General features: G+C 45.7%; 2 protein-coding genes across 10 annotated transcripts in view; one reads left to right on the forward strand and one right to left on the reverse strand.

Moving 5' to 3' along the window:
- Nucleotides 1-14,779, reverse strand: part of LOC142565818 (ADP-ribosylhydrolase ARH3-like) — a 110,154-nt gene that overhangs the window by 81,617 nt on the left and 13,758 nt on the right. For 6 of the 9 annotated variants that reach the window (XM_075676356.1, XM_075676358.1, XM_075676359.1 and 3 more), the window contains 3 exons: nucleotides 13,586-13,696; nucleotides 11,338-11,388; nucleotides 8,637-8,750 (listed from right to left, as the gene is read on the reverse strand). In XM_075676356.1, coding sequence (XP_075532471.1) covers nucleotides 8,637-8,750; nucleotides 11,338-11,388; nucleotides 13,586-13,696 — 276 coding nt within the window. The remainder of the gene's footprint in view (nucleotides 1-8,636; nucleotides 8,751-11,337; nucleotides 11,389-13,585; nucleotides 13,697-14,779) is intronic. The other 3 variants (XM_075676363.1, XM_075676362.1, XM_075676355.1) reach the window with 2 other exon arrangements.
- The window catches only part of LOC142565820 (salivary anticoagulant protein P23-like), a 104,921-nt gene that overhangs the window by 16,539 nt on the left and 73,603 nt on the right, over nucleotides 1-14,779 (forward strand). The window lies entirely within an intron of this gene.

The following is a 14,779-nucleotide window of genomic DNA, read 5'->3' on the forward strand; positions in this document are numbered from 1 at the left end:
GCACAATAAGGCTGAAGTGCACGCTCGCGCTCATGTGCTCTGGTCTGGCTGCGTTACATGAGACAGACCAGCTTTGTCCTACACCAGCCTGACTGAAGAGTAGCCACACCCAAATTGTGCATGTTGAAGTGCCATCAATAGCTCAATATAAAGTGAAGTTTGTAAAGGTGTATAGACAGGAGCGACCAAGAGAGAGTCCACGCTGGCAAGCATACATGTGGTCTAACCTAAAGTTTCGCATGGTTCAAGGCTGGTGATGTTCACAACTAATCGAAATTAGCAACACCTGACGGTTACGACACTTATAAGCAGTGTAGCCAGTTTCACTTTTACGCGGGCGGGCGCAGCCAAGCATTAACAAATCATATTCAGCGATAATATGGTAGTCGTGCTTCGAGAAGTACAGCAATTCCTTGTTATAACAATGTCAGCGGGATGGCGAAAAAATTCGTTATAAGTAGTAATTCGATATAAGTGACCACTCAAGAAAAGCTAAAGCAGTTGAGCTTTAATTGCGCCACAACTGCGAGGAAGTCAAAATACAATGTATTCAGTGAAGCAAAACTTTATTCAGGTGCAAAAAAGGCAGCAAGCTTTGGCTGTTTCAAGTTCTTACTAGGCGTGAGCAACCCCTGCTCTAATTTGACCAAGCATTGCACGAGGCCGTGGTCACAGCCCATGCATTCAACCTTATTTCGCAGCAGGCGTAGGTACTCCCGCGTCTGCACCATAGTTGGCCCTTCCCGTGGCTCTTTGTCGACCAGCTCTTCGTCCTCATCAGGGCCACCAAAAGTGTCCATTAGTATCTCTGAATGCATCACTGGGGGACCACAGGAGCAGCAGCGTCAACCAACACAAATGCCTCAAAGTCACCTTCTACCTCTTGACCAGCAATTTTATCAACAGCCACGTACAGATTGCTGCAAGTCCGGTCACTGTCAGGCTGTTCATCCTCAGGGCCGCTGACGACGGCGCGGGAAAAGTCAGCGTGCACAAAGCAGTTGGTTACCTTCGAAGGCGCGAGTTCTTTCCATGAAAACTTTAGCAAATGGATCGCACCAAGCAATTCAATGTTGTACCTCTTGCTGGCGTCATACGCTGTGAACATGCGCTGCAAAAGAGCCTTGTGGTACAGCTTCCGGATGGTCTCAATGATGCCCTGATCCATTGGGTGCAGTACCGCGGTTGTGTTTGCAGGCAAAAATTCCCGAGTGATCGCCTTGAGGTTGTCGATCTTCCCATTTCTCGGACAATTGTCAGATATGAAAAGCACTGGCTGATTCTTTGCGTCGAACCGTCTATCCAGAAGGCACATGTAGTCTTCAAAAATAGTAGCAGTCATCCATGCTTGCTTGTTACTTCTGTAGATGCATTCCTTGGGAATAGTTGCATTTCGGAAGCACCGCGGCTTCTCCCGCCTTCCCCAGTATCAACAAAGGAAGCTCATCCTCGCCTGTTGCATTGGCACCAAACAGCCTCGTGACACGCTCCTTGCTCTGTTTTTCTCCGGAATGAGGAGATCCGACCGCAGTAGTGAACGTGTGATTTCGTAGCATCTTGTAGAAAAATGCAGCCTCATCTAGGTTGTAAATGTCTTTGTCTTCATACTTTTCAAGTAGAGCTTGGAGCTGATGTTGGCACCATATGTATACAGTGTCACGGTTCACAGCTGCGTTTTTGCTAATTATCGATTTCCAAGGTCACGCTGTGTCGTTTCTTGAACTGCTCAAGCCTGCCATGGCTGCACTTGAGAAGATCTTTACGGCCCATTTGGAGGGCAAGAGCTTTGGCTTTTGCAGTTAGCACAAGTCCATGTATGGAGAAATTTTCACTCCTGGCGTTTTTCGACCACTGTAGAAGTGCACCTTCCACTTCGAGGTATTTTGAATCGTGATTCCTCTTTCTCTTTCCCAAGAAGCTCTTTTGCAAGCCATCCAGCACAGCTTCTTTGTTTTTCAACACAGTTGATAAAGTAGACTACAGTATGCCAATTCCTCTGCGATGTCAGTTTTCTGCCAGCCACCTTTTTCCACTTCTTTTATCAGTAGAACTTTCTGCTCCAAAGTAAGACAGTTTCGCCCGGAGACTGACAGAGCCACTTATCACTGCAGACTGCAATAGCCTGCGCAAGGCACACACACCTAAAAAAGCACTCCGAATAACATACAATCACATGGCCTGCAGCACGGATCCAAATGCACGTGCCTCCGGCACCAAAGTGACTGAATGCGGCGGGCAACGCAGAAGGCAGGAGCTTCAAACTGTCGTCAGGCCATCTCACTTTCCTTGTCGGTGCGTGCTGGTGATGGCGACGGTTGCAACGGCGGGCTTGGCATTGGCTTCATGTGTAGCAGAAGAAAGGCGATCGGAGTTGTGGAGACCAAGAAGTAGGAACTGCAGAAGGGCACCCGTTGGTGGAAGATCATGCTTGGGAGAGCAGGCTGGATGAGGACAGCCTTGGAGGAGCAGCGACATCGAAACTGGCAGCGGGGATTTGACATAAAGGCGAGTGAGAGGAGTGACTGGCGTCCAAACAGCTCGCAGACTGGAGAGCGAATGAGGAGGGGAAGGCAATGGCCGAATTTGTGGGGGGATGCGGAGGTCACAGAATACTAAGAGAGTATCGTATTGGAAAGTGCCCCAAATGCCGTGGCTCGAATCTGAGATTGTGTTTGTTGTGCTCAAAAAACGATTAGCTGCTCACTGTGGGTACGCAGCACGATCGTAAGGGTTTTGCAGCAAGGGGCTCTGCATGATCACTGAGCAATTTTTCCCTGAGCAGTGCAGCCGTGAAGTGTGAAGAGTTTTTCGGCAGAGCATCGTCGACGACACTCGTAATTCTATGGTTTGAGTGTCGGTGTTGGCGCACCATCGCGACCGCACCATTGACAAATGTGTAAGAACAAAATTCAATGACCCTACCACGCATTTAGACCATTTGTCTAAAGTCGGATGGTGTCGAGCAGGACCTGCTCGAGAAAATTGCCAGGGAAATACAGTCGCCGACCGTTTATTCGGACCTCACGGGGACTGCGAAAATGTCCGAATAAACAGGTGTCCGAAAAAGCAGATTAAGAAAAAAAAAATGAAATCCTTTATTTCCACGCACTTATTTGGGCTCGGCAGTAGCCTTGGAAGAAATCGTGAATGCGCCGTTGCACGCTGTTCCGTTTACGCGCAATCAGATAAGCCTGAATCTCGGAGAGGGTCGTACGGTCACTATTGGCGGCTGAAAGCACAGTCACTGCTTGTACACGCTCCGCATGCAACGGCAGCGTAGCACATGGTGCGTCATCTTTTGACTCGGAGTCATCGTCCGGCGGTGCAGCAGAAACCTAACGAATGATCTTGCCGTCGTCGAGTTCTGCGCATGTCAATACAGCAGTGTCAGCACCCATGAAACTGTCAAATGAGACGGTGTCCGGAATCGCAATGCCACCACTGCGCAGGTCTCGGCAGAACATTTTCCGCGTCAGTAGGGAGCACATCGGAAGGCGACAAATCTTAGGCCCCCGGCACCCGCTTGCCGGCATTCCCCAGCGCAGTCTGCGCGGGCACTGTCGGCGCCATTAGACCCTTGACGCAATGTTTACGTATGCCGCGTTGGATCACCGAAACCTCGACACAGCACACAAAGCAAACACCACCGTGCCGACACCAGTCGCACAAACGAAAAACGCGGCCTGCTCGCAGCGTCTTGCGCGAGGAAACAAATCAGCTGCTGGATTGTCTTGACATGGCTTACTAAGCTGAAACCGGAACTGCTGCAGAGCCGATCTATCTAACCAGGCAGAAACGATGATGATGAGCGGGGATTTCTAGTAGCGCCACTTCGTGGGGCAGCAAGGAAGCTCCGTTCAAAACAAAAATGGCGTTCAGCAAGTCGAACCATGCACCGGTCAGAGTCGGTGCATGGTGCTCTCGACCGAGTTAGCTAAAGGAGTGTCCGAAAAATCAGACGAGAGGTTGCAAGGTGTCCGAACTTTCGGCAGTTGTTATACATTATGGTCTATGGGGAGAATGGCGGTGCCGCGAAGCTGACCGAATAATCGGGCATGTTTGAATTTTTGGAGTCCGGAAAATCGGTCGGCGACTGTACCAGCTTGCGTTGACTTGCCAAGCTGACACCTCGACTCGCCGCTGGCAACGCTCGGATTTTTCGTGTTTTCGGCAAGTTATCAGTCGATTTGTACCGCCAAAAGTGCAATGAAGATAGGGACGGTGTTTTATTGCGATGCAGGCTGATTATGGCGAGCGGCGTGCAAATTCGCGGTCACCGCCAAACCCAATACAATCCAAATAGTAACTGCACAGAAGCATATTTTTTTTTAATGTGCAGGCATTTCTATGCTTACCCAATGAGGAAAATGTTCCTCCGTACGTCCGTCCCATACGACGACCGCTTTCAAGATAAAGACCGCAGCAGCGAGCGACTGTACCTTCACGCTGCCTGTCGCTTCAACGCGAACAAGGCGGCGAAAACACAGCACTCACGAAGCTCTCGGCATAAGCAGCACCCTGCCCCTTTTGCAAATCACTTTCAAGATGTGGGCCTGTGCGTCTCTCTTCAGTGCACAGTGGCGCAAACTCTGCGTGGTAGCAATCAGCACTCTCTGTCCGCATCGCAAACTGTTTTCGAGATACAATCTGTGCGACCATGCCATATACACAGGCATCACCGGTGTACGTTTGATCACGGTTCATAATGGTTCTACGCGGATGGATAAGGCACTAATGAGAGATAACCGCTTATAATGATTGGAATGTCATCAGCGCACCAGGGACCACCAGCTGCAGTACTTTGCTTGTGTTATCAATGCACCTTCCGCCGCTGTGCGCACCAGTTTGTGTCGCTGTAGCGCTGTTGTTTGTTTGTACCGGCTGGATCAAGTTTCATAACATTGATAATGACATCGGGCTGCATGGAGATGAGCAAGTGGCAGAATGCTTACACATACTTAGACAGCTTCCAGAGAAGTTCCTGCGTGGATTTCTTTTTTTTTCGATTCCGCCAGTGTGTTTGCGGTCATGGTGCTGTCGTGGTGTTCAACGATCTTTGCTGTGGCGTGTCATGTTTACGTTATCGAGAAGTCACCGTTAATACATCTGCGGAGTTCTTGGATAGTGACATTGTTGCCGCCGTCGCACGTCGCCCATCTTCAAGCGAAAGTGATGACGACAACGACGATGTGGAAGTGGACGAGGGCCCTTCATTATCTGTACGGCGCGTGCTTTGAGCGTCAATGCGAGCTTCCGCAGAGAAGCGGGGCCTTGTGGACAAACTCACTAGCAGCCTTACCGAGTTCGAAGAGGCTGCGACAATGCCACCATGGCGACAAGTGAAGATCGCTGATCTTTTGCTGCCTACCAACAAATAAAGCCTGTCTGAGTGCGTATGTTTGAGAGCATCGTGACGTAGTTCTTTTCCGGCCGGTAAGTAGCTGTAGAAGCTTATTTGGAAGGAAATGGGATTTCCGACACTACAAAACGCCATGCACTGCTCGTGTTTTCGTTGAGCGATACTGTCATCTGCATGTTGCAAAGGTGTTCATCAACGCTAATGTATGACCACCCCTCATACGCTGCACGTACAGAAAGCACTCAATAAAAGTTCATTGACACTAGAGAAGTTATACGATAGCATCCGACATCAGAGATGGCACTTAACCCTTTGAGGGTCAATGACGTAAATATACGGCGCCGCGAACAAGTCCGAAAATGGTCGATGCCATATATTTACAGCGCCGTCTGTACGTTTAAAAAGCGCGCCGATTTCCTAACTTTTTCTTTTTTGTCATGTGCTGCCACTATGTGGGAATACAGTCGAACCCGACTATATCGAACCCGTTTACATCGAATTATGCCATATATCGAACAATTTCTGGACACGGTATAGTTACAATGAGTATATATAGCAAAAATTACGCAAACATCGAACAAGACTAGTAGCGACTCCCGATATATCGAACTTCAAGCGGCGGAAAGTGCCCCCGGAAGTTGGCTTTCCCTCGCGGTGACGGGAAAACCCGGCGGCGCGGCTCCATCCAACCGCTCTCCCTACGTCACCGCGCTACCTCGGAGCCGCCGACACCCCCCTACAAAAAATTATCCTGGCCCGCCCGCCCGCCCGCAGCGCTTGCTCAGACAGCCAATCAGAAGCTCTTGTGCCCTCGTCGTGCAAGATGGCGTAAGTGCGAGTTGTCTCGCTGCTTATCTGATTCATTGTGTGCGCCTTCTCCCGCAGTGTTGCCGTGATGAAGCGGCAGAATTCGCCTTTCGTCGTGAAGCTCGAAATCATAAACCGGGTCGAACGCGGTGACAAGTAGGATGTCCCTGCAACGTACAAGATTCCGAGGTGCACTCTCGGCACGATCTTGAAGGGGGAAATTAGGGCTAAAGCGGCCTAACTCGCGACCTGGTGCCCGTAGTGCCCGTGGCGCCCGACGCGTACACACGGCCGTGTGCGAGTGGTTCATCCAAAATAGCTTCAGCCGTACCGACTTCCGCGTGCTCTGTAACTGACTGTAAATGACTGTAAATTCTGATTAATGCGACGAAGCCGTTGTCGTTGTTGCCGAAGTTTGGAGCGAGCTGTCAGAATTTCCGGAAGCTGTTGACGAATCAACGGTGGACGAGTTTGTGAGCGCAAATGATGGTGTCGCGACCACGGGAGAGCCCGGAAACGAAGACTACATTGCCGACATCGTGCCGAGCACAAGTGAAAATGGGCACTACGAGGAAAGCAACGACAGTCTTTGGCCCACATCCTCCGAAGTGATTGGTGCGCTCGCACTAGTCCGGTGCTTCTGCGCGAATGCGGAATGTTGCGGCCTCAGCTGCTCCGACTCCTTAGACAACGTGGGGAAGTGCGTGCCTCGCACGCAGCGAAATTGCCCAAGCAGAAGAAAATGCAGGACTATTTCGTGCGAAACTAAGCTAGTTTCATCAATAAAGTTATTTTATAAATGGTATGTGCTTTTATGACATCCAATTATTTAGCAGGCTTATATCGAATTATGCTCTATATCGAACTGATAGGCGTTTTTTTGCGAGTTCGATATAGCCGGGTTCGACTGTACAGAGAATTTTTTTCGCGCGCCTCCCTCGCTCGGTTTTTGTTGCATGGTTTGTTTTAGCGCTAGTTCGCTCCTGCGCGTCTACATAGTACCGCCTGCGCATTGGCGCACGCGTGGGTGGGTGGTGGTTCAGGCTTTGTTTTCGCAGACGGTTTCAACTTCTTGCGCTTGCAGAACTGATGGTTATCTCGTTACTAATCGCTCAAAAGGCAACCGTCTCTTTCTCGCTCGTTCAGTGCTCACAGGGGTGCGCATAGGAAGGATGCCGCCGTGCATGCGTTTCGGTTGCTTTCTTTCTTCTTTTTTGGATGCTCGCGAAAGCTAATTGCCTTTGGTTGGCGATAAGATGAAGATTAGCGGAAGTTTGTCACATGTTTTGCTTTTTTGACAGGCACACAACCACACAGTTTTCTTGAGTGCGCGCACCTACGCAGTTCAATTACACTATGGATGTACATATTAGATATTAGTGTAAAAGCAGGAAGATTTGAGTCTTGCGAAATATTCTCGTGTGCGCATTTTCAAGGCCTTGAACTAAGTGTATAAGAATGCATCAAATTATAAATTCTAAGTTTATTTCCTTTTTTATTGTTGTTATTCATGAATGAAGAGTACATATATACCAATGCAAAATATTTTTTTCTCACTTTACAGTCACCCTAGAAAAATTGCGAATTTTTTTCGAAATAAGTCTCTAAGAAGAATTGAAATCTGCAATAAAATAAATCGACCCTGGGCGGTCGCATATGTCGAAAAAAATCAACCCTCAAAGGGTTAGCAGTCACTGGTACAGGATGCGAGATACTGGTCACATATAATTTGACTGCACTGTTTAAAAATTCAGAATCAGAATCAAATTTTATTACTACATACGAACTTATTACAACATGTAATATAGTGGAGAAGGTCCCGAGAGCAAGGAACACACTTGTACCCTCATTAATAACAATGTTAATGTTGCAGTTGATTTTTTTTAATTCAATTTGCCACCTAATCTGTGTTAGCTATCAAATGTTACTATATATTTTGTAGGCTCGAACACAAGATTATATTTAAGCACAGTACCTAAAATACTATGCAAAACAGCATATATTAAACTATTTATGTAAGGGGGTACAATGTCATATTCGATTAGTTTTGTTATGTGAGAGTGCACACTACGTTGTAATTAAGCTACGTTATTTGTGTGATTGTATTCAGTATACCAACTCTGCATTTTTTTTTTTCATTTTGTCTCATTTCATTTTCCATCTGCTGAGTGATTTCCCTTATTCTTTTTTTTTACTAGATTAGCACTTTTGTGTTGTCCCAGGTTGTCTGTACCATATTGCAACTGTAAATTAGTGTTTTCATGCAAGATTAGATGCTTTGCAAACCGTTAAACTGCTTTTGTATCATATTTATTACTGATATCGCTTTGTATATGTCTTGAGTTCTCTACAAACCGTTTGCAAGGATGTTGGGACTTCTGTCAGGCTTTTTACCTTTAGTCTCTACTTCCTCTTACTTTGACAGGTAAATTATAAAATGGAATGAGAAAAGAGAAAAATAATTACTTACAGCTCAATTTCAAAGGAGCTAGTATGAGACAGAGGACTGTTTTCAAGTACTGTTTGCTGGCATGGAGCTTCTGCTTTCCCAAATCCACCACTTGCATTTGTCTGAGGGGTGCTCCTAAAACATAGATAGCCATGGAAAAAAAAAAGTTTTAGCCACATAAATAACTACCAGTGCAACATCAGCAGTTTTTATGTTCACCGAACAGTAGTATTGTTAAAATTATCAAAATTTCTTAATGCTGACGAACAACCATTTTGTCATGTTTCGCACTATGGGTGTCGCTATGGGTGTCACTATGGGTGTTTTATTTAGTGCTGCTGCCTGAGACAGATATTCATCAGGCAACTTGTGCATTATGTGCGCATATTTAGTAAACTTGAGTGGATTATGACGTGACTGCACAGCACATGTTTGTGCAAATAGGTTGTTTGTGTCTTTCTGACGATGCATACAGAAGGTGTAGAGTTGGATCCTGAGACATGTTCTCTGTTCTTGCCAAGGATCAAGTGGAGAAATTGGACAAGATGCTAATAAAAGATATGTTATCAGTGTAAGGCACAGATAAGACACAGACATGAGTACATGTTGAAGTGGTAAATTCCCTATACAGATGCTAAGCTTTCCTTTATCATTCAATTTGAGAATAGCCTCACCCAGCACAGGCAAATGTACTTATTGTATAGGCCACAACTTCAACATTGTTGCCATCTCCCTGGGCCTGCATCAATAGAGAGATGAATTGGCTCCTTGCCCTCAAATTGGGCCAGAGTATAGCTGCTTGTCAGGGCTTCTTTGAGCTTGTCATCCAGCTAACATTTGTAGCAGCAGCAGCATTGGCGTCGCACCAGAGTTACGCAGACGCTCACGTCAACTTGAGGGAGGTGCTGCTGGCACGCGCCAGCTAGGGCCAGCGTTTGAGGATATTAAAAAAATCCTGCGCTAAGAGGTCGGTCGTGTCAATTTGCTCTCTCTCTCTCGGAAGGCCAAGTCTCCGCCGGTCTACATGGTCACTCGTCGCCAGACATTTTTCCTCGTAAGGTTTCAAAGAGCACAGTGCACAGTGTCATGTTTGCTGTTATCGACCTGCAAAAGTAGCTGATCAGTATATACCCATAAGGCTCATCACCTCCAATGCTTGGTGGTGTTCAGCCTATCACTCCTGGGACCTACACTGTGTCAGTTCTGGTGTCTTTTTCTGACAAGATCTCTCCAAAAAATTCAAAATCCGATTGAAAAAAGCTACATTTGTTTAGGTTTAATGTGCATCCGTAGCTATCAAAGTATTGTAGGACTATATTCAGACAGACACTGCACACTGCCTCTGTTCTGCCATGCACAAAGAGGTCATGACGTCAAAGAGGCTGGATGATTTCTCAAATGTTCACTAGGACCTATCTGATCATATTGCTGAGGCACAGATTCCAAAGTTCAGACTTTTGCAGGGCAATAGTCCAATAAGAGTAGCAAATGCCATGATGTGCCTGAACTTTTCATGCAGCACAACTGGGTGGTATCCACCATTTTAGATAAAGTGTTTAAATGAAAAGACTGATGGCACTGCTTAGGCAGACAAGATCGTCTAATGTTGGGTAAGTGTGTTGCTCTGTTGTGATGGCTTGATTGACACTATGCACATCCATGCACATACTATATAGACCTTCCTTACTGAGCAATATGCTTCACATAAACAAGATGGCGCTACCAATGGTGCGCCGCGTGTTGCCTCAGGCAAAAGCATGCAAAAGCGCACAAATACGAAACCATCACCACTTCTGCCCTGCTACTGTGTGATCAGCTCTTGGAAATGCAACTGGGCAATTGCCAACGCACTGTGCTTCATTCATGCTGCAATATGTGGGATGAAAGAAGGAAGACTTGTGCAGTAGTTAGCTGCAATAATAGTGACTTGTATACAGAAGAATAGAATGAATCTGTATGGCCAAGTTCACGGCTTACTGCTAGACAAGGACTGCCTGTGTTGCTGGCCCTTCACAATGCATAGCTTTCCTCAAAAATAAAAAAAAAATCCCTCATTTGCCAACATTGTATTGTTAACCTTCAGAGAAAGGACTTCAACCCCATAATGTTGACGAGAGTGAGTGCCGCTCATTACACAGCGACAAAGGAATAGCGTCGTTTTCTGGCATAAGTTCCTCGCACGTTATCTACACACAGCTGCTCTAACACACACTCAAACTTGCGCTAATTCTATCACCCATGTACCAACAACAAGTGAATGGAATCAATGCACTGAAGTGTGGGTGACAACGCTAATCGCACATGAATGTTTAAAGCTGAACTTTTTGCAACAGTCCAAAGAGTAAACAAGTGACTAGCGATAATGCGTCTTTGCTACAAGCCATTACAAAGTACAGAATATCTATGTTCCAAGCCTTAATTATGTGCGGCAAGAATAAATCTACCACAACTGATCACACCCGCAAGCGACTAGGCAGAAAATAAACAATTGGATAGCAACCACACCGAAGAACATTACTGAGTCAGAAACATGACAAGCCGCTGCTTCAAAATTATTGGCAAGTAATAAACTAAGAGCAAAAGACACCATAATCCTGATCTAATTCAGAATCGAAACGTTTGGACAGCTTGGAATACATTTATAGCCTCGCTTTTAGTATAAGCACCATATACGCTGCTCGCAAATTTTCAACAAGGCATAATGAGCTCACAAAGCACTTACATGTTCTCTGAAGCTGCGGCCAATGCTTCGTGTCGTCCACCCAGCCACCGCCTACAACATCCGCCAAGAGAGAGGTTTGTTGAAGTGCACCGGACATCATGCACATCCATTGTAAGAAGACAACGAATGCAGCTGAGGCAACCAATGCATGTGTTACCGCATAATCAAACATGACAGCACCCATCGGATTGCCATGAAAAGGGTCTGCATATATGGCATCAGGGTGAGTGGGGCTTGAGCACTGAAACAGTATGGGAGACTCGAGGGGTGAGGTCAACGACTTTCTTAATTGATCACAGCAAGCCCTTCAAGCCATTCAACCTCTTCGTGGCTGCCTCTCAGATACTCAACAGAACTGGCTGTAGCATTTGTGCAACTAGCAAGGCGGACCCACCTATATGCAACTTCGCATAGATTCCTTGGAGCTTACCTAGTTCTTTGAACAACTTTGGGCAAGTCTCTAACATGCTCCAGAAGGAAGAGATTTTGTGCACGGATACATTACCAAGGGATTGAGCCGACTAGACACAGCAGTTACTCGATACACTTGTAACACAGCAGTTACTCAATGTGCATGTGACCAGCATGGTTTTGCAGTTTGATACCTTTGAAGGAGATTTCAACAAATAATTTGCCTAGCAAGGGAAGCTGCATTTTTCAGCACTGGCCCTGGGCCAATTAAGAATGGCTTGTTGGGTATCTTGTTCAGTGTCTCCTGACTGATGTTCACTGATGCTCCAGTGCACATAATGAAATGAAAGCTGAAGTCAATAATAGTCATCATTACTCTTGCGGCTTTGGAATTCCTGTATTGCACTGTGAAGGCCCGTTTACTCCCTACAATAAGCTGTGCTCCAATAGACTGTATGCTGTGCCATGGTATTGGCTCTTAGTTTTGCATACTTCAGCAAAATTACCTCCCTTTTTGTACATTTGGTAAGTGTTGTTCCTTGCAGGACATCAGGATTGTGATCAGTCAAGGGGTTACAACCCCCCACACATTAATCATTTCATCTCTTTTTCCGAGAATCGGTCCTCTTTTGACTTACACTCCAACACCAGCTTTGAGTTCTTTCCCTCGTGTACAAATTAGTTGACTTTCGCTGCGGCTGCTGTTTGCATTTAAGCAGCCACAATGTTACTTCATGTATGCGCCCCTGGACTACAAGTTGAACCAAATCAGTTCGAAGTGTGAAAAGTAGTTTCATGGCAGTCGTATCAAGCAAAATTTGCGACAATTTCTGCATGAGTATCAATAAACAAGCAGTGCTTAGATACGAAGAGGAGATGCACAGAGAAAATGTTTATGGTCTCAACATCCTACCGAATTGCATTTTGTTTAAATTGAAGATAACGTACAGATGGTCAACTTCTGTGAAATGGTCGTGTAGACATTTATTTGCTTGCATGTGCTTGTCTGGATGGTCGGACATGATTCCAACTTAAGCTTGATAAGTGTGGATGTTGGTGCTGCTGGCATAACACTGTCAGTGAAGCATAGGCATTGTAACATTCTTCACCAATGTAGTAGAGGAGTAGTGCTTTCTTCTGCATGGCCGTGTACATCTGATGTGCCAATTAAAGGTTTTCTAGCCCATCAATTTACGATAGCCACCAGTCGCTGACAGTTGTTGGGGCTATACCAGGGTCCAAGGGTGAGAAAATGGTCAGGACAGACAGAGCTAATGCTACCTTGTTTTCATCCCTGCTTGAAATGTGAGCATGCAAGGTTCTATCTCTGTTTCGGAGGCTTGCCAACCTCTTAAAATGGTTGACTAAGTCCCAATGTGGTTCTTGCAAACATAACCCATGCTCCTATGAAAGGGCATTTAAGGCAGCGTCAGGTTTTCTAAAATAACTACTGCCTCCCTTTTTAAAGCCATGGCTTGGATCATTGCTGGTTTCTTTTGAGTTATATTTGCTTATCTTATCTCAAGACACCATACACCCTTTGCAAGCTGCATGTTTTGTAACAGAAAGCCCTCGATGACAATTCATTAACAGTGAAAAAGTGACATAAGGGCATCAAACTTTGAATAGAGATGGCGCGCTTAGCAGCTATTGGTAGAGGATGTGTGACAATGTTAATTAAGTCATTTGTAACTGTTTTAAAATTAAGTGTGATTGCAACACTTGAACCTCTATTTATAACAATGTTGATTTTACCGTTGACTTCCTTTAATTTGAAATGGGTTAATTCATCTTCTTAGATAAATCCTGTTAGCTTTTAAATGCTAAGATTGCTCACAGCTCATTCTCTGCAAGGCTAGAAGAAGACCCAGGACTGTTTCCATGAACTGCTGGCCCATATGATGACTCCGTTTCCTGCCCATCTCTCCTAGTTCTCTCACGTGTCTTCCTAAAGTGCAAAATGCATGAAAGAAAAATATATTATTGAACCACATAATTATAAACTGCTGCAACATCAGCAGTTTATATCGTTACCAAAAACACATACATACATACATACATACATACATACATACATACATACATACATACATACATACATACATACATACATACATACATCTTTATTTCAGCAGCTCACAACTGTCCAAAAAACTACAGTGGCAGTGGCAAGCACTAGTATTGGCGGCAAGGAGTTACGGAGTCGCCATCTATCGGAAGCGCCTCGCTGGGGTAGTATGAGGAATCACACGGCGCACTCCTCATAGTTTTTGTTGTCAGCGCTCACCGAAAACACCATGCACGAGCTCTCCCGGACATTTCTGTAAGTACTTTTGAAACGAGAGAAGTTTTTTACTGTTTAAATAATAATCTTGGGCAAATTGAAAGCACAGAATTGTTTACAGACGCTATCTCTTTACCGAATACGTACAGTAAACCCCACTGCGTGCGGTTGCCGCAATGGAGTCTCCCGAACCGGCTTCTTGCGTGAAAGGTAGGTAAACGCTGAGAGCAAACCATGTGAAATATGTTCTTATAGTGTTTGTATAGCTAAATGGAGCATAGTAGAATGAAGCCTCAATGCAGCGATCACACAGATTCGCAGCGACTGACTGTGCGTCTGCATGCTTGTCCGCACACTGTCTCGTTTTCGCTGCGTGCGCGTTTTTGCACCGTGCCATGAGCTTTAGGCTGCAGAATATGAGCATTTGACAGTACACAAGCAACCATTGTTGCGTGGGCGCTATCAGAGCTGTTCAAAAATAATTTTATATAAGAGACTTCAACGCCTATGTGGACTGTGATGTGCCGTCGCGACGATTCAGTCTTTTTTTTTCTTCTTCTTAATTCCTGGACGTTTCAATATTATTTCACTAGTTGCTTCACACTATGTTTATCGGTGTTCTCAGCGTGCGATTTCCCGCTGCTTCTTTTTTGTAATCCAGTGCATTAATTCATAACACCAACATGACCATATGCCATGCTTTTTTTAATATGCTTCTTACCGCTTCCTTTCCACTCCAGTGAACTT

Source organism: Dermacentor variabilis, unplaced genomic scaffold (genome assembly GCF_050947875.1).
Source record: "Dermacentor variabilis isolate Ectoservices unplaced genomic scaffold, ASM5094787v1 scaffold_12, whole genome shotgun sequence".
Lineage (NCBI taxonomy): Eukaryota > Metazoa > Arthropoda > Arachnida > Ixodida > Ixodidae > Dermacentor > Dermacentor variabilis.